The sequence below is a fragment of the Rissa tridactyla genome, chromosome 2, assembly GCF_028500815.1.
Source record: "Rissa tridactyla isolate bRisTri1 chromosome 2, bRisTri1.patW.cur.20221130, whole genome shotgun sequence".
In the NCBI taxonomy this organism is placed as follows: Eukaryota; Metazoa; Chordata; class Aves; order Charadriiformes; family Laridae; genus Rissa; species Rissa tridactyla.
In genome coordinates this window covers 113,028,051-113,054,231 of record NC_071467.1, presented here as the reverse complement: position 1 = coordinate 113,054,231, position 26,181 = coordinate 113,028,051, and the positions used below count along the sequence as shown (strand labels likewise).

Below are 26,181 nucleotides of genomic sequence, written 5' to 3'. Positions count from 1 at the left end.
TAGGAATATATAGATCAGATCTCAGTATGTATATGTGATACTGATAATGCCAAGGTGCCATTCACTCAAACTAGTGAATGTTTAATGGAGTTCAGAATATTTGTTTAATCAAATAATTCTGAAAAAGGTGTTGAGCAGGTGAAGTAAAAGTCTTAGTCTTAACTTTCTAATGTTTCCATGATTAATATTTTAGTTTCACTCTGGGTAGTGCATTGGAAGTCAGCTCAGTACTCACTGGAAATTGAAAGACAAAGTAGGAGAGAAGATGGAAACAGTAGAAAACACTGATGAAAAACTGCATGGTGCATCTCCATCTTAAACTATCAGTTTTGATAAACCCATTGAGAAAGATATTAGAAGTGCAAAAGGTATAAAAGGAGGAACAGTAAGGTTTATCAGACATATGGACTTTTCACTAGCAAAGATAAGTTAGTTTTGAATCAAAAGGACAACAGTGTCGTTATAGATTGTTTGTAGCCCTTGTGCTGTTTGTTCTTTTGCTGTAAGCATAATTCATATAAGCAGAATTCTGTTCAGCATCTTTATACTTTGTGAAGTGCAAGTGAAATAAGAAAGTTTAGCCAACTTTGTGACTTTTTTTTACTTTGTTACTTAAAAAAAAAAAGTTATTATATAAAATGTAGATATAGCTGGAAATTTCTTTGTCAGAGAAATAGAACATAACTAAGCAGTGACAAAAAGTACAAATTCTGTATTCCTAAATATGCATAATCCAAGACAGGTGGATTGAATTAAACAGCAAACTGTTTTATATGTAACTGGTCACATTTGCATAAAAAACATCTCACTGTGTTTTAACTGGAATAAGATGAGGCTACATCAATTATGTACTTCAAGTACAAAGAAATTAAGAATTATTTTTTTTAAATGGTGAAAATGGGGTAAGGACAGTATATTTTCAAACTGTTCATTTACAGATTTTTCTTTCCTATAATCACTTTTAAAACTAAATGTAATGTTCACAGGAACTTTCTGCCTTTTGAAGTAGAATGTTATCAATTCAACACGTTTGATAAACCTACCCTTCTCATTAAATACTATGTTTAGTGAGCCTAATGTTTTCTCAGTTATTTTACTTAAATTCCCATGGCATTGCAATGACTATAATGTGGTTAGATATTTTTTTTTGCCTTTTTTACCAGTGATGTGTAGCATTAGCATTTTTTCCTCGCCTTTTTAGGTGCCTGTCTGACATACAGCTTTGGAGGGAATAAGCTTGTCTTGTCTTTTAAGGCCTCTTAAAATTACGAATGTGAGGAAGTCCAGATCGTATTCCTAATTAGTACTGTTGGGGTTTTGTTGTTTTGAAGAAAAGACAACATTTGTAGAGAAAAACAGTAACTTTAACTTATCTGATTTTTATGGTCTAAAAACCTTTTTTTTTTTTTTAAAAAAGATAATTTTTGTAGCTTGTTTGGCATTATATTAACACTAAACTCTTTTGTGTGTCTGATTGTATTGTTTTATGTTATTCTAAATGAGGAAAATGAATCAATAATAAACGTTCATTGCGTTTTTTAGATACTGTGTAAGAATAACGAACATGTGAAGAGAGTGTTTAAAAACAATGCATATACTGACTAAAGTATTCATATCAGTGTGGTGCATTTTATTCATGTAGACACATTTAAAATAGCAAAAATCTAAGAGAGTAAGATTTTACAACTGTTAAACTGTTAGAAAAGCTAGAATAAATTGCGATAATGGAGATTTATGTTTGGATTTCCTGTTTGTTCTTTTTAAATAAACTTCTGTTCTTTCTGTGGTATCATCTTCAATTCTCTCTCACCCTTCTTATCTTTTGAAGTCCTCTGATTTTTCTGATCAAAGTGAAACTGCTGCTGACTATTTTAGTCGTTCCAACCGCAGGGGAAGCATTGTTTCCGACGCAGACGATGTCCAAGGTTTGAATAGTGTGAGTGTAATGCTTGTTGTTACACTGTGGGGAATAAAGGGAACTTACTAACCATGGATTTTCTTTTCATACTCTGAAAAGAGTAAATACTGTAAAAGCATTCGGAGTTATTTAATGGCAAATAGGTTTGTTGACGGGTTGGGGCCATTTTTTGTATAATGATGTCTGGAGCCTGAGTTTTTAAAAAGCATGCTACTTTATTTCTAAGGGGATTTTGCCTGTTGCTAGAAGCATGTGACAAGTGTTAACACTTCACATTTCTTGTGTGTGATAAGCTTAAGCATCACTTAAATGTAAAATGTTGGGAGTTTTTCTTGTGGAAATTAACAATATCTAGGTCTTTTGTGTATTTTTGGAATATTGCTACTTGGTTTGGTGACAAAAATAAAAACGTAAAACAGTGCCCTCATTAGTGTGTTTTAGTGCTCATTCTTCCAGGATGAGATTTTGTCAAGGTCCATTACCGGAGCGTTCACTGTTGGCTGGGCTCTTGCACCAAATTCCAAGTCAACAGAACATGTTACAGGAAGATTGACCGTTTTCTTGTGCATCCCTTTAGTCTGAACAGCATTTACAGCAAACCTAGCTGCCTTCTCTTTATTGCTGCTATAAGTTCTAGAAGCTCTTGTTACTCGCAGTCAAAACTTTTGCGTTCAGTAGTGGAAGAAATGAGGAAATTTCTGTTCTTGGGCGTAGTGGAAGAAATGAGGAAATTTCTGTTCTTGGGCATGTCTTTGAAATAAGTCAGTGTTAGCACATGCAGTAGGAGGTGAGGATGAGAGAACTAGGTGTATTTAGTTGGGCGAAGGGGATGCTACCTCATGTTCAGCAGCCTGCAACTGCTTGATTAGGTAAGAGCCAAACTCCATGCCCCTGCCAGCCAGCGCAACAAGGGGCAGCAACCTCACACTGCAGCTTAGGAGGTTCAGATGAACCACTGCAAGAAGCTCCAGGAGGTTAGTGTTGCATTCTGACAGATTACGGCAAGGTTGGAGAACCTCCATCCTCAGGAGCTGGTGAGACTTAGCTAGATAAAGCCACAGCTAACCTTGGCTTTTGGCAGCAGTTCTGCTTCGGAAGGGAGGCCGGACTAGGTGACTGCTAGAGTACCCTTACAGCCAGTTTCTATCATTCTGCATTTAGATGATTTAATGCTCTTACATGATTTAATGCTATGTAACTTGTAATAGTGGCATGTTACTTATCGTCTGCACATGCTCGAAGCATGACATAGACCAATCATTCCTCCAGTTTAAATTTTAGCTTTTTTTTCCTCTCTAATAAACTTGCTTTTCTGAAATTAATACTCTGCTTAAAGTAAAAGTGGAGGCTGAGACTGGCAATCATGGTACGTACTCAGTTGCTTTTATTATTAACATCATCATTATTATGTATTATTAGATTCCAAAATTATATTTTTATTTATGTTACTCTAAATGGATACTTCAGATCAATTGGATTCCTAACATCATTTTACTATCACAATGGTGACAAATCTTTGCCATTTACAGTTTTGATATGTCATTGGAGATGGTGATTTTGCCATGGAAAAGCAATGTTGCTTCTGTAGAAACCAGAATAGAAGGAAAAAGAAAGATCTCGTAAAGTAACATTTGTTTCTACTGTGATTGTAGCATACTTCCAAATCTCTTGCCCCTGGGCAGGGAGAAAAACAGATGGTTTTGGAGAAACCATTTATTTGAGATACCGTACTCAATGTATCATGCTTGTTTTAGGAAATACGACAACATGTTAATGTCTTAATTTAATTCCATCTATTTTGATTCATAGAAATGAAGGAAATATGGAAATTTACAATGTAAGTGTGCAATATCAGAGTTCCCTAAATAAGAAGGCGGGGAGCATAGTTATTCTGGTTAGGCTTCAATACATAAAGTATGAATTGGAATTATATTGTAGGTTGCTGTTAATCAGTACATTTCAGTTATGGGCTTTTGCCTGAATTTTTTTTTTTTGTCCTGATGTAATTGCAGGTTTCACCAAAGAACAACAAAGAAGGAACAAATGTGTTTTCTAATAACTAGGACATTCGCACTGGTGTCACTGATTGTCTAAAGTGCACTTGCATGAAGCTTTGTGTTTGTTATACCACCGAGTGTTGTAGTCACTACCCTGTTAAAATTTAAAGTAGTGAAACGTGTTTTGTTGATCAGTACTTTAATATTGGCAAGGACTTTTAAAAAAAATTTCTGGCTTTCTTTTTTTTTTTTAGAAGCATTCATTTATTTTCCAGTTGAGGTAAAGACCACCTTTTCAGGCTGAATATTTTTTTCCTGTCTTGATCTATGCTAACTTCTGTAATTTCTTAATTTTTTTTCTTTGTTTCATTTTTCATTCTTAAATATTTCTTAGTATCTTTGAACAGAAGATGGCGCTTCAGTAATCCCTCATTGCAAAAGGTGTATTGTGATCGCTTTCCCTTTTCTCTTTCAGCTCGAAGAAAAGAGTGAAAAATCACATTCAGAAATATTTTCAAGGGTAAGACTTTTTAATTTAAAAACTATTGAAAGTCAGTGTTCAGCTATACATTTATAAGTATTAAAATAGTTCTAAAAGTATAAATGCTGTGGTTTTTTTAGTAGAGTACTTTAGCCATTTTTAAGAGCTTGCAAAGAGATATTTTTAGACATGCTTTTATCTAGAAAATTAATGTTTTGTGTCTTTTATTTCCTGGGGAAAAAAATTATTCTTTAGTTTACTTTTAGCAAATATTAGTTTCTTATAGAATTTATTTTCTCTGTGAGAAATATTTAGCAGGAAAGGTTGAATTTTAAGAGGCTAGGGCTATAAAAATTCATACACTAGATTCCACTGGAGACTTTCTCCTGAATCCTGGGTGGCAGAGATTACAATTTTTAGAAATATTTTAAACTTCTACAGTTTTTAGCACTAACAGCCTGCTTATGAAAGTCTTCTGACCAGAAGACTCAAAACTGTAATGTTATGATAATAGATAAGTCATCAAAGAGAAACGAACATTTCGCCAAGAAAAAACATAAGTGCTGGAAAATAGTCAATGGAAAATATTGTCTATAAGCTAATATTAAGAAATGGTAAAAACAAGAGAAAAAAATGTTCTATGACTGAAGCAATTTATAAAGAGTATTGTCAAGTATACCAGAAATGACAGCATGATTCTTGATACAGTGTTTTTCCCTTTTTAAGCCATCATCTCGCAATTCAGTAAGTGTAACTCCTCTGAGTGGCAACTCATCTAGGAGAGGAAGTGGAGATACAAGCAGTTTGGTGGATCCTGATGCCTCCCTCAGTGAATTACGGGTAAACTGCATTTTCAGAGGATTTGGAGCTAGTTTAAAATTGTATTTGTGCTTAAGAGTAGATTTTCTTTGTTACAGAACTTCTGGTTTCTTAATAATAAGAAAAAGTTATGAGGATGTAATTTTTACTCACAAAAATTTTCTGTATTTATCTTGGTAATTGTATTTGTTGTGTTCATAAATATTTATGATGCTAACAGTTTAGCTTTTATTAAAATAAGACTTTGTTTATGTCAAATTTGAAACAATTCTGTCCTATTTGAGATGGCTTGGATTCACGGATATAAACAAAATCTTAATTTCCATCAGATTATTGTGAATTAATTATAAATTATGTGCATTATTGCAGGCTTTGGCATTTGACAGAAGTGCATGTAAACCTTTTTAATGCTTTTTCGACTATAAATTACTTCCCCATACTTCTTATGCAATGGTTCATTCCTATGTCCTGCAGGATATCTATGATCTTAAGGACCAGATACACGATGTAGAAGGGAGATACATGCAGGGACTTAAAGAACTAAAGGTATCAGGGCTCCTCCCAAGCATGCATTCTGTATGGGTATTTTTGGGTAATGGAGATACACTGGTTCCACTAACTACATAAGGCTTTACTAACAAGTTTTTAAATTTCTTTAAAGCATGTATCTAACTTTTAATGTATAGAGAGCCTCATCTTAAATTTGTCACGTGAGTAAATTATTAAGATATGAATTAAATTTATGTGAGATAGGACATGTTCATTACTTGGTTTATGTTAAAATAGTATTAAACTTTCATATTTTTAGCAGGTGTTTTCTGGTAAGATAATGAGAGGTTCAATTTATATTTTTCAGAGTTTTGTTAGCAATTAAATGGATATTCAAAATAATTACTCTGTATCGAATGGGGAGGAAAGAAATGGGATATAGCTACGACAAGGAACTTAAGAAATTAAGAATTAGTTGTCCCAGTTTCAGTAAATACTATATTTTAGAAAGCAAAAACCAAGTAATAATTTTGAAAGATGTGCTGAAATGAATCTGGGCAGGCATAGTGCTTGCAGGAGAAGGTTAATTTTTTTTAATTCTTTGCCATAATAAATATAAATATTAATATGGCATAATATGCCATAATAAAGTATGGTTATTTTCCCCTTTCCTGTGTTGAAGGGAAACTGAATACAGCAAATGATGTGGCTTACAAATCTTTTTCAGGATATTTGTTTTGTTCTCTTTCCTGTTACCTAATTGTGAACTGTTCCATGTAAAAGTAGAGATCTTTCCATATTTGTCTTATATCTGTATAGAGACTCAATTTAATGAATGCTGCTTGTACTAGAGCACGTAACAGTGATGTATTCAACAGCTTCCTTTAATTTACATGATTAAGCAACATATTAGACGATATAGTAAAGAGAAAATATGTAATTTGAGCTGTTCAGTGTAGCAATAATTATTTCCTCTTTAGAGGATAAGTAACTTTGAATCTGATAGCCCTATGCTCAGATGAAATATGTCTTGTTTTAGTCATATTACATTATGAATATTAAAAGCACGTTGAAGAGCAGTAGGTTACAAGGTTATTAGACATAGGTGTGATTGTACTAAATTTGAATAAAATGTGAGATTGCTTCATATTTCCAAAATGGATCTAACTCTCACACTTTTGCATGTTGGCCAGCATCTCGTGACTATTGTTCTGAATCATTACTAATGCACTATTATTTATTGTAATACATTACAGTTGCCAAAGAGCACAAGTGTGCAATAGACAGTAAGATCTTGGCTTGTGCTTGGCTTACAAAATTGAATTGCATTTATTTTATGCTATTGTTAATACCGAATAATATGTTTGTAAGTTAATTTACCTTCCATAGAGATTCTTTCAGAAACCCTCCTTTCTAAGTAGGAAGGTATTGCCTTTTTCTCAACTTCTGATTTAGCAGTTTTGTCTTGTGTGTCTTAGAATAGTTCCTGGGATACCTGCTTTTTCACTTCTTTTAAGTGTTTTTTCAGTGCTTGAGAGTGATTTGTAATTACACTCATATTTCTGTGGTTGCCCATCCCTGGTGCTGCTAAGATTGTATTTTTTACCTGGCTACAAATCTGCTGGGTGTCAGCAGAATAAACTCTAATGTGGATAGTTCTGATTTAGTTGGGTCTTCAAATTTTTCATGTCCCGGTTTGATTCGGTTTTGTTGATTCTTTCTTTCTGTATTCCCTTGCCTCAACTAGAAAGTAATCCTTTTTCTTTCCTCAAAATTTTTCTTTTATACAGTTAACAGAGCACTGTCTTGATGTCTGCTGTGTTTAAGCATCCTGTTCTAGCCAAGGAGGCTAATTTGCATAGCCCTTTGGCTTTACTGGTAGAATTGTGGGTGGTATTCCTTCATAGCTTTAGGTTATGTGCCGAGCTTTATTATCCATTTTCATTCCAGCCTTTTCCCACGGATATTGCCTTCCTTAGGCATCCCACTGCCTCATTCAAGTGTTTCAGAAACCCTTCCAAATCCATATTATTTCTCACCAAACTGGAAGATGACTGAAACTATGTGGAATTCTTGAACCATAGGGAACGTGTGTAATAATTTACTCAAAAAGAAGGAACGGTTCCAAAGAGGCCATAGCAATGTTCCAGTTTTTTTAACTGGTCAGAGACTCTTAAGTGTAGCTGGTTTCCTTCTGGGAAGCAGTTCTCACTCTTCTGTCTCAATCAATTTATTCCTGTTCCATAACTGCAGATTTTTCCCCCCTTGATTAATGACATTTTAATCCAATCTTTAAACCCCAACCCAGACTTTTTAAGGCTGGAGTCCTGGAGCATACGGTATACAATAAGAGGCTGAGACAATTGGATTTGATAAGTCTTAGAGGGGTGGGTGGCAGCATCATTGTTGTTTTCAGCTGCCTAATAGGAGGCTGTAGAGAAGACAGGGCAGACTGCTTTCAGAGGTGCACAGTGACAGGGCAAGATGCAACAGAGAAAAGTTGCATTGTAAGGGCAGAAATTCCAATTAGACCTCAAGAAAAAGACTTCACAAGGAGGGCAGTCAAACACTGGAACAGGTTGTCCAGCCAGGTTCTGCAGTCTACATCCCTGGAGATACTTAAAATGAACTGGAGGTGAGCTGTGAGCCGCCTGATCTTGGTTGTCCTTGTTTAATCAGGAGATTGGACCAGATGGCATCCAGAGATCTCTGCCGACCTAAATTACTACATGACTCCACTCACTACACTCACAGAAATAATCAAATTGGAATTTTTTCCTAGTTGTACTTTTCATTAAATTTTGTATCTCCCCATAAAAGGACTATAGCATTAATTTTAATCCTAGTATCTTCCATTTTCCTCTAAGTTGAATTATTCTTTGAAAGACTTTGAAAGGTTTATTGTCTCTGGCGTCTTGTTTTACCAATCTTTATATGATTTGTCATGTTTACACCATCACAAAAAATGTTTTCTGTGGTTTTAATCTAAAACTTAAAGAATTACTTGAATGCATTTACACATGTTCTTTATTTTTTTTCATTTTCTTCTTTCTTCTCATGAATCTTCTTTGCTATTTGGTATTTACTGCTTCCCAGATAATAATGGTACCTTTCTTATCTTTTCACTATTTAGACTATCTTGTCTCTTCTGATATGTAGTCTATCAGGATATGTCTTAAGTTATTTCTTGTGGGGTTTCTAAAATACTGTTTTTTTCTCCAGCACAAAATTCCACAAGTTAGTGAATGGACCAGAAAGATATAAATACATGCAACTATAAAAAATTATAAAAGTTAAAATACGTACTTTAAGGATGGCTTTCTCAAAATGGCTATTTATAACATGGAATAGGGTTTGGGGGTTGAGTTTTTTAGGTTTTCTTAGGAAACTTAGATTGTTCCCACCCTCTCCTCTCATGTCTTAGTCCTACTGTTCAATTTTCTGGAAAACCCAAGCCTGGTACCCCTCCAGTGCTAGTACTTCTACTGTCATAATACAAATAATTAAACATGGAGGCTATGCTACCTATGCCTTCAAAGAACAGATTACGTGAAATGCTTGGGGATTTGTAGTAAGGTACAGATCTACTTTGGAAAGGGAATGGCTTAATAGTTCTTTTTCAATTCTAAGATTAGGACTATGTGAAATTTAATTTTTGTGTCTGGAGTGATAGTTGTTATAGTACTTGAATAGTTGACATTTTTGTAGTACCGAGAAGAAAATAATAGCATAAAATCATTTTGGTAAACATGAGAATATTGCATAAGAGGGTACATAGCAAGTCATAGGTGCACCTTCAAGTAGAGAATCAAGCATATAAATCTTTACATGCCTTTCTTTTTTTAATCTTAGTAAGAAATAGAAAAACAAAATGTCTGCTTAAACAGAAACATTATTACTTTAAAAGTGTGACTACCTTAAAACTTTGAATCAGAGGTATAGAGCACTACTTAAAATAATGAGCATTAAGTTAAAGCTACTCTTAGAGATATTTCTGTGATCTTTTTTATTCATTTAATTGTCTTGAGTTCCTCTCAGTTTTGTTGCCTCATTCTGAAATGTTTCTTGTGCATGCACTGAAAAAAGCTGTGATATTACTACTTTATCCCTGTGAGTTAAGTTGTGAAGGTAGCAGAGTAGAAAATGCATGTGGAATATTGTAATTTTCATACTTCTGTAATAATAACTTTTCATTGCTGTGTATGACTTAACCTGAATAAGGGAAATCGAACTGACTTGGTATTTCTAAAGAGAAGACATGAATAACGATTCAGAAACAAAAATCGTTGTGTAACTTTACTGCATAACAGCAATCTTCATCATTATGGTGGTATTTTAACATTATAACAATGCATGAAAAAGTTAAACTAATGTAAGCTGCTCTACTGTCTATAGGATTCACTAGCTGAAGTTGAGGAGAAGTATAAGAAAGCTATGGTTTCCAATGCTCAACTAGACAACGAGAAAAACAACTTGGTTTACCAAGTGGATACTCTAAAGGACGTCATTGAGGAGAAAGAAGAACAAATAGCGGAGTTCTATAGGGAGAATGAAGAGAAGTCAAAGGTACTGATTTTTAAGACTTGCTTTGTAGTTATAAAGATAAACCAGAGAAGCCTGGACTATTTAGTAACAACAGTTGAAAACTTTTGGATTTGTAGAAAAGTCTGTGTATCTCAGTGGCCAAAGGTGTTCTGAGTATTGTGTTTTGTTTTTTTAAAAAAACCCAACCACCTCCCCCAAAAAACCAAACCAACAAACTGACCACCCTCCTCCCAAAACCAAACCAACCCCAAAAACATATTCCAACCCCCACACACACACTACCACCCCCCCAATTAAATGCAAATTAATTGCATTTAATTAATGCAATACACTAATGATTAAATATGCATTTGAATTGAATAGGACATGTTCAGTCCCACTTCTTGTAAAGGGAAGATCTGCGTGGCAGCTCTTTCCAGCAATATTTAGATAAATTCAGTATCCAAGCTTTTCTCACTAATATTGTGCTTAAACTTTTATGCCATCTTTTCTCTCATTCTAAATTTTATTAAATAAAATCTTCTGTATAGAAAGTATCTGGAAAACTTACCTAAAACACTGTAGTTTTTTTAGGTAATTTTAAGTGATATTACTAACTTTTAAACTTTATTTTGTGTTTGACAAATATTTTCAATATAAATAAAAATTAATCATTAATTTATTTGATATAGGAATTGGAAAGACAGAAACACACGTGCAGTGTTCTGCAGCATAAGCTGGATGAACTTAAAGAGGGCCTTCGACAGAGAGATGAATTGATAGAGGTATGTTTATATGAGAGTGCATAATAGAACTTGTAAAAATATGGTTTAAGATTTGAATGGGAACAACCATCGTACACAAAATGAGCTTAAATATTATCGTGTATTTCTAAGAAAGAATTTGTCTTGTTTTAATGGGTAGAATTTAAGCTATCAATCTCTCTTAATTTATAAAGTTGAAAATGTCTCTGCAAAGTTTTCAAATGCGTAAAATCCTTAATTCCTGGGAGAACACTGGTTCTCAGGAATGTTTCTTGTATCTTTCCTTCCTTGTGAGGGCAGAACTAATGTTTTGTGGCCAAAATCTTTTTGCATAGCCAGAAGTTGTTCTGATGCATGGGTAATACCAAATATTATTCTTAGCCTTTCCCAAAAGTTTCCTTTTCAGTTTTTTTTCAGATTTTTGTGAGCATCGACCACTGAAGTTTGCAGTAGTGAATATTTATTTGCTTACCAGTCAAACATAAATATAGCAACACTTGCCATCATGTTATTGGGCCATAACCGTGTTGCTGGGTGTGTGGTGTTATTGCTGTTTCTCCTCTTGCCCCTTTGATTTGTTTCCAGAAGAAATGTGCCCTAAAATCCAAGAGATATCATTAATCTTAATTTTAAAATGGTCCACAAAGATATATATTATCAGCAATATGCCGGTGTCCGTTTCCCATTGATCTTGGTTCTAGCACTGGAAGTTGTAGTTCAATTAGGACGTCATTTCTCCACCGCCTTTTGTTTTCAGTAAAAATTTATGATCTTGAGTGTATGCGCCAAAGTTTCCACTAGCTGATTGTCAAAAGCTATATAATACTGCATTTCATTGATCAGTTTCTTTCCTTGTTAAATTCTTGTGCTCTCCAGGCAGTAGTACAGGAACTCCAAAAATTCCTGAAAAGTCACAGATCTGTGATGGTTACTGAGAAAATAATATGAACTGGAGTTGATATGAACTTCGTGAACTGGAGTTGATATGATTTACTAGCAAAAGAAAAGGAGTAAGATTAGCCTCAGCAGCAGCATTTTGCAGATATGCTGATAAGCAAAAACGTGGCAAATTCTGGTTGTAGCTCTGTCATTTGCTCTGATTTCTCTTCCGCTTCACTGTGGAGGAACAAAACACTTCCTGCTTTCTTCTTTGGCGGTGGTTTGGTTTTTTGTTTGTTTTGTTGGTTTTTTGTTTGCTTTTTTTAAGTATGTGAATCAAGAATATACAATAGATTTGTCTGGAGTGTTTGCTTTGGTAGAATGTATTCACCAAATGTCTGCAGTCCCTTCAAAGGTACAGCTTGTCCCGTATTTAACATTTATTTGAGTAACTTCTCTAGCTATTAGCACTAAAGGCTATTCTAGCTGAAGCCATTTAGCTTTTTGCAGAAAGACGTTGTCTTCCATTCCCAGGTGTAAAATCAAGTTCACTCATTAGGAAGGCAAAAAATTATCTCTAGCCCTAAAAATTCTTATGTCACCTTCATACATAATTACATGAGCATAGTGAAGAGTTTTAGTTACGTTTGCAGGACAAACAGCAAAATGAAGTGTTCGATGAGGGGGGAAAAAACCCAAACAAACAAAAAACAAAAACAACAACAGGACCATGCTTGATATGTATTAATATAGTATTAGCAAGCAGTCAGCAGCCATATTTCACTTCCTGGATGCTTGATTCAAACTTCCTTCCTTATAGTTTCAAGAAGGTTTTCCCTTTTGTAAAATATGAATAAAACCACTTGTTAACATAAGTGTTTGCTTCCAAACAGGACTTGAAGGTATCTGGAAATTACCACAGGGTAGTTATTTTCCTAAAGAAAGTACGTTATCCCCAGTCAACAATGAGAACTGTTAATAAAGAAAAGTAACTCTAGTTGCACTAAATTCTCCCGTCAACATTAAGTGATTGAATAAAGTTAATTACCGTTTACCCACATGAATTTATAAGGGAAATATTATGTTACACGTAGTGGCACACTTTTTTCTTTAACTTCATGCTCATAAACTCTTTGGTTGACTTTTACTATTTAATTTCCTTTATCTATTTGAATGCTTTTTTTTTTTTTCCATTTCCTTACTGCTCTTTCCTCTCTTATTCTTCCCTCATCCTATTTACTACAGGAGAATCAACGCATGCAGCAGAATATAGACTCCATAACCAAAGAGGTGTTTGATCTCCAGGAGACAATTAATTGGAAAGATAAAAAAATAGGGGTATGAAACAAATATGGGGGGGAAGGTACTTTTTCATTTTAGAAGTAGATGGATGTTCCCCCACCCCCTAAGGAATGCTGTGTACTCCAAAGAAATGAAGGCCACTCTGAATTTAAGTATTTAAAACATTTTGCAGTCTTTCTCTTCTTTAGAAAGTGAGCTCCACTTAATCTTTACTTGCATAATGGTGAATAATACTAATTAAATCTATCAGGTAATAAACTGTTACGCATACAATTTTATAATTTTTTACAAGATATTTTTTACCTGTGATGAGGGCTTGGAAAAGTCACCATTTCCTTGTTGCTAACAAACATGAAAATTGCGTGGGTCCATATATTGATCCATGGTGACATAGCAATAATATAATTTTATATAGATTGGAAATTATTTTTAAAGCTTTTAATCTCCTTAGAGGCAAATACAGTTTTCAAAACTTGAACAGCTTAAATCTTGCTCACCATTTGGCTCCTGCCTCTGTCCTCATTTTAACAATTTGCATAACAATTAGTGGATTTTAAAATGATCTACTTTCCACTACCTGGGATAAGAGAGACAAAATACACCAAATAGTGCAAAACCTAGGGAGCTGCAGGAGCTAAGGCTCAAAATGTAGAGAAGCCTTAGTGAATATTTGTAGTTAGTGCTTGCATTTGGCAAAGCTAGTGCTAAAAAATATGATCATGAATAGACTTCTGCGGCCACACTTGCACATTCCTATATTGCACTTCTGATCCTAGGGCTGGTTAGCTTGGATGCAACACTGAACCAAGGGGATTTTGTGATACCACAAACAAAATACCAGAGTTACCAACTATTGGGATTGAGAGTTGGAATTTAAACAGGGGTTGCATGGGACCTTTTGCGGAGCGTCTGCAGTGCTCCTGCAAAGAAAGGAAGGGGGTAGAGGAAGAACTGAGTTGATACACACTACGCAGCTAAAGTCAGTCAGGCAGAGTTTGTTACCTTTGCTTCTGGGCAGCACAGAAGTGCTGAAACTGTCACAGGGTCAGCCTGATCCTTGGGGATAACTCCACGGCTCTGAACCTGTGGCTGTGCTGGGCCACAAGAAGATTGCCTGGTGGAGAGAGTGAGTTAGCTGGATAGCCTTTAGAAGGGAATTGTCTGCCTTTTAGTAACTTTACAGTCATTTCTCTCTAAATGAATTTCACACCAGCTTTTGACATATGCAGGTTTCTTTGAAAATTGCTGCATTTGCTGGAGTTCAAGTCACTTTGAAAAGTTGTCTTTTAACCAGTGGTGCACAGTTAAAAAAAGGCCTGTTACCTTGCCTTTATTCAGTCCATGTTTATTCCATGTTTCAGTCCTTCAATCCATATTGCAATCCGCTCTTCCATCATAAAATAGTATTTCAAAATTTTTAAGTTTTCTTCTGAACATTATTCTGAATTTTTTTTATCTTTAACCATATTCTTTCCATACTTACTCTTCACCTTTGTGTACTGGACTGTCCCAACTTGTGCAATTTTTTTGTGCAAGCACTTTTTTATTTTTTGAATACGTTGTTAGGGTTAGTACAGAGCATATAATTTATCTCCTGTTCAAAAAACTAGCTACCATCCAGGCTGATGAGAAAGATATTTTTTTTCCTTTAGCTAAAATTTTCCTGCCAGTTTCTGTGTTCTTGTAAACACCATAACTGGATTTTTTTTCTAGTTTTTAGTTTTATACCATCTTGGAACTGAAATTTCTTAGTTCTTAACATGTAAAAATGCTGCTGTCTTTTCTTTCTCACTTCCGTTACCTAAAAAAATTTACATATTTTTCTTAGCTCACAGTTTTTGAGTCTTTCTCCCCAATAATGAGTAATTTTGCTAATATTTACTCTATTCCAGCTTCAGCAGTCTCTGAGAAGCTTCACAAAGGAGTAGTTTATAACTTGAATTGTAACCTAGTTTTACAATGTATGCAAGACTAATGCTGCCTTAGAGGAAGAAAGGGAGGCAAGCAGAACTGAGATAGCATGAGTCTGTTTTACGCCTGCCTTCTTATATTGTCCCGTCTCTACAAAGTGATTGAAATTTGCAGTTGTGTTTGGTCTTAAATTAGATCAATTTGAGGACACTGAACTATAACTTCCAGGTTATATTCCGGAAATATTTTTGTTTACTGTTTGGCGTCTCCAAATTGTAGTTACAGAGGTCTAGTATGTGTTAAGCAATAAAAGGACTTTTTATGAACTTTTTATGAAAACTATGTGGTGACAGCTAATGCTTTCACACATGTTGAATCACCTCTGTTTTAAATGTTACATTTACATACTAATCAAGTGCAACAGCCCTTAGATTTTTCTGTTGAAATTGAGTAGTGCATTAAAACACTGCTTTAGTATACAGATTCTAGATAATTATTAAAATTCAGCATACTGCAATTGTTACGTGGAGCACATACAGAGGTATACACCTTCATTTCTTTATTCGTATCAGTCCATTCCTAAACATTCATGCATGATGCAGGGTTTAATTGGATAATTTTCTTGGCAAAATGTGTGTACGCTTTAGCGGTTGCTGTACAGTCAGGATTATTTGTAATGCGTGCAGTATTGAATTTGAATGGAGTACTGGGGTGCTGCCCAGTCAAGTGGAAATGTCCGGTTAATGGCCAGGTAACACAGCTCCAGCATAGGTAGGCAAACCCATCTGCATCCATATTGCACTTTCAGCTGCAATTCTTTCTTGTGCTAAAATAGTGCTGCTAGTGTTTCCTGCTTCCACCCCCCAAACTGCTTTGGTTTTAGTAAAGGGTGGTTGTAATACTTTATCAAGTAATAAATAAAGTAGTATTTGTAAGTGGATGACAGGCTTATATATCCAAGGTCTTTTATGAAGTAAGATTTCTACTTCTGTGCATCATAAAAGGTAGATAATTAGTTCAATGAATGTAATGTATTAGGATCTTCGCCAATTGAGTTCCAGCAAATTTTATTTCTGGCCACACAGTGCCTGTATTAAGAAGGATCACTCTTTTGGTATTCAATTTAGTTTATCAAAATCTACCAAAAATAGAATCCATTAAATAAATATCTATTACAGAATCCACTAAGACTCACCTGCGAAAAAAATTGTCATGACAAACATGCAGCAATGAGGCTAGATACGGACTTGTAAAAGGTAGTTATCAGAGGTGTATGCTTATGTATATTAAATACCCGTTTTAATTACTTTTATTTAGCTCTTTATATTTACTTGTAGAAAATCTCTCTGCTATCTGTCTTGTGCTTTTTTTCTCTGTGCCATTCTTTTTCTTGCTATCTGCCTGAACCCAGGCCCTAGAAAGACAGAAAGATTACTTTGACCGCATTAAGAATGAGCGAGATGAGCTCAGAGAGGAGTTGGCTGACCTGAAGGAAACAATGAAGAGAGGAGAGGTATGTTGGTAGTAGTTACTTGACAGTAACAGAAATCCAGGAACGGGGCATGAAACCAAGGTCAATGAAAAAAAGGTAGAACGGTTCCTATTCTTGTGCAGTCTCAAAACCTGACCTTAGGGTAGGATAAATGGTGTATTTCATTGTAACTGTTTCAAACAACTTGAAAAGATTTTTTAAAAAACTTTTCTGTCCAATTATATTTTACCACTGCTCTTGTTTGAGTATTTTCTTTTTCTTTTGTATTTTTAGAAACATGGATTAGTTATAATTCCAGATGGCACACCAAATGGTGATGTAAACCATGAATCAGTGGTTGGTGCAATAACAGTTGTATCGCAGGAAGCTGCTCAAGTCTTGGAATCTGCAGGAGAAGGACCACTAGGTAAAAAAATATCCTGACATACTCTATAGAATGTTTGAAGTCTTTGTTTCCCTCCTGTTAAGTTTGTTGTGATTTACAGCCACAAAAAGATACCTATGATGCTTTTGGAATAAATGCTTACACAACTTTCAAGACTGTGATTTATTTTATTTTCTTTTTTATGCTAGGTAAAAAGATAGATGTGCCTTTGGAGTAAAAAAAAAAAAAGAAAAGAAGAATAGTATGTGCTTAGATGTTTGATTAGAGCTCTTGGTCCAGTTTATGGTTTATTACTGTCAGAAAATATCTTGCCTAAAAGTGTAGTCTTTTGGATTAGTATGTTCTCTGTTATGCTTCATGAAAAAAAAGTTCTTTAAAAGTATGTATAACCAATGAAAGACTTCTGTTATAGAAACCAATACATTGTGTAGTCTTTCCCCTTGCTTAACACTAATAAAGGCAGAAGTATTTCAAGGAAGTGCAGTCTTTCATCTCGTTCATTGGAAAGAGAAAAAAAAAGTGTCATTCAGAAGAATGACACAGGCGACAGAAAGATACAGGTTTTACTTGCTTTTATCCTTAATTTGAACAAGTTACTGTATGCATAGTCAATCCACTGTAAAACTGTGTTAGTTAACGTGTAAAGAAACATCTCTATACATTTGCATTGTATGTGTACACAGCATATAATAATAGTTACGTATTTTTGTTTTGGCAGATATTAGAGTTGATACATGTTTCTGCTGTGGCTCCATCATAGTGAAATATAGATGTCTTTATGCTTACTTACTGTCAAAGTTACGATTTCCAAGGGAGCTGCTCTAATCTTAGCACATGTTGCTTGACAGACTGTTTTGTAGCCATTACTGATCTCCTGGCTGATTAGAGATATTGCAACATTCCTGGGGGTTCTTTCCCAAGTTCTGTTTTTGTGGTTTGAGAGCACTTTTGACAAACTTTCTAAACATATGGGGAACCTTAGTGCCTTCCCTGAGAAGACAGCAATCTTTAAGAATAAGAAAGGGAAAAGAGTACACAATCAGAAGAAAATTTTGTTGGAAATGGCTGTTCTGGATATTGGGACAAAACTGTGTTTTATTATTTAAAAAAAAAATCCTCAGTTGTTAATTTATTTTGAAGAATTACTAAACTCAGAGGTCTTGCTTTTAAAATTGGTTATAGTAATAAACAGTGTGAATGAAATATTTTCCCTTTTTTCTGCTATTAACTGAAGGCTGGTATGTTGTTATTAGTGAGATATCAAAGTCTTATGCTCTCAGTGATAATAGCTCTAAGTTTGAAAAGCATTTTATTTGAAAATGAACAAAGTTATGAAAAATATGTTCTTAGTTTACAGATTTCTGTTTTTTAATTGAGTTCTTTGGTTTTAGATGTCCGGCTACGAAAACTGGCTGGAGAAAAGGAGGAATTATTGTCCCAGGTAAAATAAGCTTTTCTTTTCAGAAATAGACATTTGTCTATCCTTTTGCAGACTATTAATACATTAGCAATAAACAAATATTAAGTGCCAAAGGTGCTTAATCAAATACTTAAACACTAAAGCAAAATAAAATACTCAACTTCTTACCTGGCTGACTACCAGGAATTATCAGCTCCTCTCACTAGTGTCCTTATCCATGTGGCTTTGGTCTTGGTTGGTAAAGAACCCTCATTTCACTAACTGGTTATCTGAAATCTAACTTGCTGCTGACTCTACTATTAGTGCACGCACTTAAAGCTCTTCTTTCTTTTATTTTGTCTTATGCAGAAATACTAAAGTCAGTAAAATGACATTCTCATAAGCTCAAGTGGCACTGTCTTCCAAATTGCTAAATGGTACTATTTCTTTGATTGTTTCAGTTACATAGAAAATTAATATTATCAAAGAACTTGTGTTTTAATACAGTTCAGTACTGAGAAGAGAGGACTCAAGAACAGATACAGCATTGAACAATTGTTAAGAATACCGCAGTTCTTGTGCTTCTAGTTGAACATGTTGCAAATTTGAGTGGTTCTGTCAACACTTGTTTTTGCTGGGAGTATACCTTAATTTTAGTACAGATACTTGGTTTAGAATCCCAATAAATTATAGTGCTGAATCAAGGCTATTAAATGTAGATATATAAATGCAATGGGGATGGGGGATTGCACCCACAGGCCCCAGGGACTGGCTTCCAGGCCACCCCTGTGTGGCTCTGCCCCTCTCAGCCAGTGGCATCTTGGGACTGCTTTGCCTTTTTCCCATTGAATATTTAGATATGCAACTACTGAACTTCTGGGAGTCTCTTTTTCATAAAAGAACACTTCTTTTTCAGGTTAGAAAACTGAAGATGCAGCTGGAAGAAGAACGACAGAAATATTCTAAAAGTGATGGCATGAATCCAGATATTATAGGCTTAGAGAACGGTTCTGACTTGCAGCTAATTGAAATGCAGAGTAGGTATATGGTTACAGATGAAAGGTATCCTTACTGGGAAGAGGAAACGGATTCCTCCAGCTCCTTTTCCTATATTGCTGTGCAGTAGTAGTATCGTGAATGAATATATTGTTGAGCAGCTAGTTTTTTGTTGGTATATCTCCTTGCAGGAAGCTTCTCACTGCAGAATAGCTTAAAAATCTACCTCTTTCACTGTTGAATAAGAACATTCTGGGAAGTTATTTCTCAGTTATGACCTTGCCTAGGATGGGTGCCACTACTTGAATAATTTCAATTTTTAGATAATAGAATTTCAACTGAGATATTTTGTTAATATATTCTACCTGACTTTTTTATTTTGTTGAATCTTTGATATGGAAACTTAATCTAAAAGAGTATTATTCTTTGAAGCAAAACATGAAAAACTATTGAAGTTTAACACAATATTCATTGCTTCATAGAAGCACTAAGCTACTTTCAGTCTCAAGCAAGCTGTTTCTTCAGCTGAAAACTTTATTTATTTGGCAGATTGTCTTTTAATATCCTTGTGGCAGTGAACATGAACACAGCATCTGCAATGTCAGAGCTAAAATATAACACCAAAACAATCTGCAAAGCTCCTGAGAGTTTTTCAGGCAGGCTCAACCTTGTGCTTCTTATCATTCAAATGTTACTGCAGATGTCTACACTAAATGCTGCTGGTATTATGGCTATTGTGATTTGACCCATTTTGCAGCGTGTGTTGGTTATTGTGTTGATACTTTTTCTTGAGAGATGAGTTTGCTGATGTAAAGATGTGTGTTTTAAAAGGTGTGTATCTCCTTATACATCTGAGATTCAATGCACACTCTTACAGAGACAGTACTTGTGTTTGCTAAATAATAGGGAAATTATTTCCTTTTCATACTTTCAAAAAGATTTCTGAAAGAACATTTACTGCTTTATAATCCTGTATACAGGCTTCTCAATGAAATGGTTGGTCTAATGAATTTTAATTAAAAGGGAAACTGCCAGTTTAGAGAGTTGCTTTGAGTAATATATTCATGTAAATTTTTTTCTAGGAGATGCCAACAGACAAATTAGTGAATACAAATTTAAGCTTTCAAAAGCTGAACAAGATATAACTACCTTGGAACAAAATGTAAGTGGGTCTTCATATTTATTGTTATCATTACACTTGCTCTAAACACTTCTTTCAATAAAAACTATGAAAACACATTTCATAATTTGATTTACTCTTTGTTCTTTAGTTTGCACAGAATGGCATTAGATTTGTGTTTTTTCATATTTCCTGCAATTCGATACCTGTGCATAGTCTAACCATAAGATAAAATGTGGAGTTTATTTACTAAGATGTGACTGTACAGCAGAATATAAAGAGGAACTGAAGCTACTATTTAAAGAAAATCAATTTATGTAGCTTAATTACTTGTAAGTTGTATAGTATTCAATATGGATTAGTACTCATGGATTAGTTGTATAGTACTCAACATGGATACGCAACAAGCACTCAACATGGATTCACCAAGGGGAAATCATGTCTGACTAATCTGATAGCCTTCTGTGATGGCATGACTGGATGGATAGCTGAGGAGAGGGCAGTAGATGTGGTCTACCTTGACTTAAGCAAGGCGTTCGACACAATCTCCCACAGCATCTTCATAGGGAAGCTTAGGAAGAGTGGGTTAGATGAATGGACAGTAAGGTGGATAGATAATTGGTTGAAAGACAGAGCTCAGAGGGTCGTGATTAGGGGCACAGAGTCTAGTTGGAGGTCAGTGACGAATGGTGTTCCCCAGGGGTCAGTACTGGGTCCAGTCCTCTTCAATGTATTCATCAATGACCTGGATGAGGGGATAGAGTGCACCCTCAGCAAGTTTGCTGATGACAGAAAGCTGGGGGGGTGGGGGGGTGGCTGAAACACCGGAAGGCTGTGCCGCCATACAGAGAGACCTGGACAGACTGGAGCTTTGGGTAGAGGAGAACCTTATGAAATTCAACAAGGGCAAGTGTAGGGTGCTGCATCTGGGGAGGAATAACCCCGTGCACCAGTACAGGTTGGGGGCTGACCTGCTGGAGAGCAGCTCAGCTGAAAGAGACCTGCGACTCCTGGTGGACAACAGGATGCCCATGAGCCAGCAATGTGCCCTTGTGGCCAAGAAGGCCAATGGCATCCTGGGGTGCATCAAGAAGAGTGCGGCCAGCAGGTCGAGGGAGGTCATCCTCCCTCTCTACTCTGCCTTGGTGAGGCCGCATCTGGAGTACTGTGTCCAGTTCTGGGCTCCTCAGTTCAAGAGGGACAGGGAACTGCTGGAGAGGGTACAGCAAAAGGCTACAAGGATGATGAGGGGACTGGAGCACCTCTCTTATGAAGAAAGGCTGAGGGATTTGTGTCTCTTCAGTCTGGAAAAAAGACGGCTGAGGGGGGACCTTATCAACACTTATAAATACTTAAAAGGGTGGGTGTCAGGAGGATGGGGCCAGGCTCTTTTCAGTGGTGCCTGGCAACAGGACAAGAGGTAATGGGCACAAACTTGAGCATAGGAAGTTCCATCTCAACATGAGGAGGAACTTCTTTACTTTGAGGGTGGCAGAGCACTGGAACAAGCTGCCCAGAGAGGTGGTGGAGTCTCCGTCTCTGGAGAGATTCAAAACCCACCTGGACGTGTTCCTGTGCAACCTGCTCTAGGTGACCCTGCTGTGGCAGGGGGGTTGGACTAGACTATCTCCAGAGGTCCCTTCCAACCCTATGATTCTATGATAGACTGTGGAAGGTACATAATTTACTCTCTGAAATTGAAGAGGTTTTTTAATGGAGAGATATATATCATCACTGATTTACTCACACTTTGTGATTGTAAGTCAGTAACGCAGTATTATAGTTCAGCATCTCTGTAGATCACCTAAAAAAAATGACATAAGGGATTATAATTTGAATCAGAGATGCATAGTTGGTCTCCCTTGCACAGCAATAAGCTACTAGCCCATCCTATGGATTTGGGGGTAGCAGGATGCTATAAAAAAATATAACAATCCAGCAAGTGGGCTTTAACACCTCCAAATTGCAACCAGGATTTGTCTTGAGCCCCCTCTTTACTGCTGAACTCTGTGCTCAAGCTCAAGACCTCTTGCATCATGTCCTGGTAACAGTTACAGTCTCCTTCCTACTTTGCACCTTTTCTTATGATCTCTGCTTTTCATCTTATGTTTTTAATTGCATGTGTTCCCCACTTCTTGGTTTCTATTTTTTTCCTTTTTCCAGCTCTTTTCTCTCTTCTTAGTTCTTTAACCTGTATCTTCTCAGCTGTGTCCTATACTATGTATAGGGACAGGCAGTGAAGGGTATTCCAGGTTTCTGCCCACAATTTATTTACTTTTTTATTAGTTCTTTTAAACACTCTTTGCAATTATGACTGCTGCTAACGCAGTTGTAGCTCCTCTTTCCAGAGGGAGAGACTATGGATAATTCACAGGATGCCTTGTGTTACAGTGGCTTTTCCGCAAGGGAAAAACAGCCGGTGGCAGGGGAGTTCAGGGTTGAACACCTGAGTAACTGCTCCATTTTTCTTGTTTGGGTTTGCAGATTGGACGACTTGAGGGGCAGGTTGCAAGGTATAAAAATGCAGCAGAAAATGCAGAAAAAGTAGAAGATGAACTCAAAGCTGAAAAGAGGAAGCTTCAGCGAGAGGTAATTGACTTGATTTCCTTTTCAGCTGTGTGCTTCTTTCAGTCTTGAACTGCTCTGTCTCTTGCCTCCAAGCTCTATTTTTTTTGTAATCTTTGGTTCCAGCTTGTAAGTGTTTTTTAGGAGGCCTTTGAGTCTATCAGTGTTGCATTCAGAAGATAACTGTAGCTCATAAAAGTAATGCTAATTACAATTCAATGCAGTACTTCTTTGGAAAGGAAAGATCTCAAGTTGTATTTTCTTCTAAATGTGGTAACTTGTACTATTTTAAACTAATCCTTCCACAAAAATTACTGGGGAGTCGAATGCTCCCTGTGTCAAGTGCCAGCCTGGGAAGTTTCCAGCATGCACCTCACAAGGAGCTGGGAAGAAGCTGTATTTAACTGAGCTGTTGATCACGCTTGCTTAAGAGCTGCATGATGTGCCTGCTACCCATGGGAAACCATATCCATCAGCAACGGTGGAGAGGACTTTACCTTTAAGTAGCATGTATATAGGAAGTTGCAGGCACCTAGATCTTTTGCAATGAGTACATGTTTCAATTGCTTCCCAATTATTTTTTTCAACAGTTGAATTCCGGTTCATCTGACTGCAATAATGAAAGCGTTGTGTCTTTAACTTATTAAAACCTATAATACTTGTATTCCTGATTTAATTTCCTCTGTCGAAGCTTAAGAACAGCAGGAAAGTCCAAGTAAACTTTAAGTGATCATAACTTTTTTGCTTTCATTTTATAGTTAAGAACAGCACTGGATAAGATAGAAGAGATGGAGATGACCAATAGCCACTTAATGAAACGGCTGGAGAAGATGAAGGCAAATAGGACTGCGCTTTTATCTCAACAGTGAAGTGGAAATTGAAAACATGATGCACTGCTCCTTGAATAACTAGCCCCTAGCTTGTTTTTAAATATGGACTTTCATTGGCACAAACTATTTGAACACTGAGCTGTTCATTGGTGTTTTAGTTTCATAATTAAATGGCATACTTTTTGTAACTTATGAGAGAATGAAATTTAGTTTGAATTCCCATGTGAATGACAGCAACTTTTCTGTAGCGTTTGATTCTAGAGTCAGAGCTGGAGCAAAATGCTGTATGTTCGACTTAGCGATAGAAAATGTTTTTACAACTGTGGAATCAAGTTTACTCACGATCTCTTTTGGCTGCTTTAACGATGCTTGATGCTCGGAGACAACTGCATGAATTCAAGAAGACACTGTATTACTGTATTATAAACTAACATATATTTGCTCAAGACATCACACAGCACAAGTGCCTTTTATCTGGTGCAATTTAGACTTCATTGTTGAAATAACCTTTGAAATCAGATAACATTTTATTTTAAGATACATTTTGGGGTATTCACTAAACTTTATACATTTTGAAAATACATTTTTGTAAAATATTTAAATTTTGTAAGAAAAAAATAGGGACTGTATATAAAAATCTGCTTTTTTGCATGGGCACATCTGAGTTCTAGGTAATTTTGTCAAATACTAGCCCCTGATGCTCTTGGTATTAAGGGTGCAGATTTAAAAACTTCTGTTGTACACCATCAAATTATATGTCATTGGCTGCTTAAGTGTGAATTGAAATTTAAGGGTGGGAGGAAGGGGTGGGAAACGTGGCTAAGGAGTTTATTAAATGGACACTTTACTGACCAAAGAGAGATGTTTTGTGTGTTCTTTTAAATACCGAAATGCCAACAGGACAGAGCAAAATCTTTGCAGAATACTGAATTCTGATCTCCGTATTCTTGAAAAGTATCTTTTTGGCTTTGAAATAGTGAGTTTGAATGGGTTTTTTTATGATTTATTATCCAGGTGTGCTGCTATTTGATGGTATTGCCATGGAGGAGCGGGGCAGTACAAGGAAGAAGGTGCTTTCTGGAATAGTGTGGGTTTTGTCTGTAGCCTAGTCTCTATGCTATTAATGCTTTTAATGTTAAGTTTAAGATTAATAATAATTTAATATTAAATTAATACTATTAAGAGTTTCCACTGGCACATCACAAGTGGGTAATGAGCAGCACCTGCAGTGACAATTCTGAGGTATTTGAAGTGCCTGTGCCCTGTGTTGAACTTTGCTTGAGGCCAGCAGGAGCCCAACATCTAATTGGAGAGGAATCATTCTTTTGGACTCATACCAGATGCTTTCCTATTGCAAATTGCTACCCTTCAGGAGGATTTCTCAAAGCAAGGCAGGTTTCAGGAACTTTGCAATCCAGAGTGGTTAGTACTTCTGCTTGTACTAGAGCTGCTTTCCAAACAAAAGGCATCTTGGCAGTGCAAAACTGAAGTTTTCTGTCTTTTTTGGTTTGGATGACTTGGAATTAGAAAAGAAAATGCCTTCCCTGTTAAGAAACCTCCTTGTAAGTAACAGGTTTCCCTAGGCCTACTCATTTAATAGGAGACAGTTGTAGTTTGGAGACAGTTGTAGTTTGGAGATCATGTAGATCGTTCTCTGTGATGTTAACTCTTTGCATTCCACTGTGTAGAAAGAAGAAATTATCAGGGTCTTGATTAGTTGTTCTTAACAGTGTGTATTCTGAAGATAAAGGGGATCCTTTGAGGGTTTTGAGAGTGTTCACATGTATAAAACTCTGCTAAAACCTTATTTGGCATATGGTGGAGAGCACATCTTCTAGTTTATGTCCTCTAAACGCCCCATTGGAGCTTGGACATCTTATGGCACAATATTAATCCATGACAGTTGGATAAGGAGTTACTAACTTAGAGTTACCAGCCTACTGCAAAACTTCTTCTGGAGCACAGGTAAGGCATCAGTACGTCCTTTCTAAAGATTAAGATTTTCAGTAGTTTTTACAAAAGTTATTTATTACAGAGTTCTGTTAGCATAGCCATTTTAGGTGTAGAGTTTCCCCAATTCTTACTACCAGAAAATCAAAACAAATTCAACAAAATACCCCGAACACGAGCTTCCCAACATCTAGACTAACTGAATCAAATACTGGATTATGTGATCCAGTGTGACTCTTAAGGCAATTGAAAGAGCTAAGAGGGAACAGCCCAGGAAGAATTAATTGCAAAACTTCCACCTTTTTCTGAAACAACTCTTGCCAGAAGTAAGAATCGTGTTTCACCAGATTCTTGTGAATT

General features: G+C 36.0%; 1 protein-coding gene across 16 annotated transcripts in view; it reads left to right on the top strand.

Moving 5' to 3' along the window:
- LRRFIP2 (LRR binding FLII interacting protein 2) overlaps positions 1–24,751 on the top strand; it is a 60,294-nt gene extending 35,543 nt beyond the window's left edge. For 3 of the 16 annotated variants that reach the window (XM_054191144.1, XM_054191140.1, XM_054191143.1), the window contains 14 exons: positions 1,829–1,936; positions 4,391–4,435; positions 5,123–5,236; positions 5,690–5,761; positions 10,100–10,270; positions 10,921–11,013; positions 13,117–13,209; positions 16,496–16,597; positions 16,850–16,982; positions 18,353–18,402; positions 19,277–19,397; positions 20,439–20,518; positions 22,961–23,065; positions 23,800–24,747. In XM_054191144.1, coding sequence (XP_054047119.1) covers positions 1,829–1,936; positions 4,391–4,435; positions 5,123–5,236; positions 5,690–5,761; positions 10,100–10,270; positions 10,921–11,013; positions 13,117–13,209; positions 16,496–16,597; positions 16,850–16,982; positions 18,353–18,402; positions 19,277–19,397; positions 20,439–20,518; positions 22,961–23,065; positions 23,800–23,910 — 1,398 coding nt within the window. In that variant the 3' untranslated portion in view covers positions 23,911–24,747. Of the gene's footprint in view, positions 1–1,828; positions 1,937–4,390; positions 4,436–5,122; positions 5,237–5,689; positions 5,762–10,099; positions 10,271–10,920; positions 11,014–13,116; positions 13,210–16,495; positions 16,598–16,849; positions 16,983–18,352; positions 18,403–19,276; positions 19,398–20,438; positions 20,519–22,960; positions 23,066–23,799 lie in introns of all 16 variants that reach the window. The other 13 variants (XM_054191139.1, XM_054191137.1, XM_054191148.1 and 10 more) reach the window with 11 other exon arrangements.
- Positions 24,752–26,181: the final 1,430 nt, after the last annotated feature.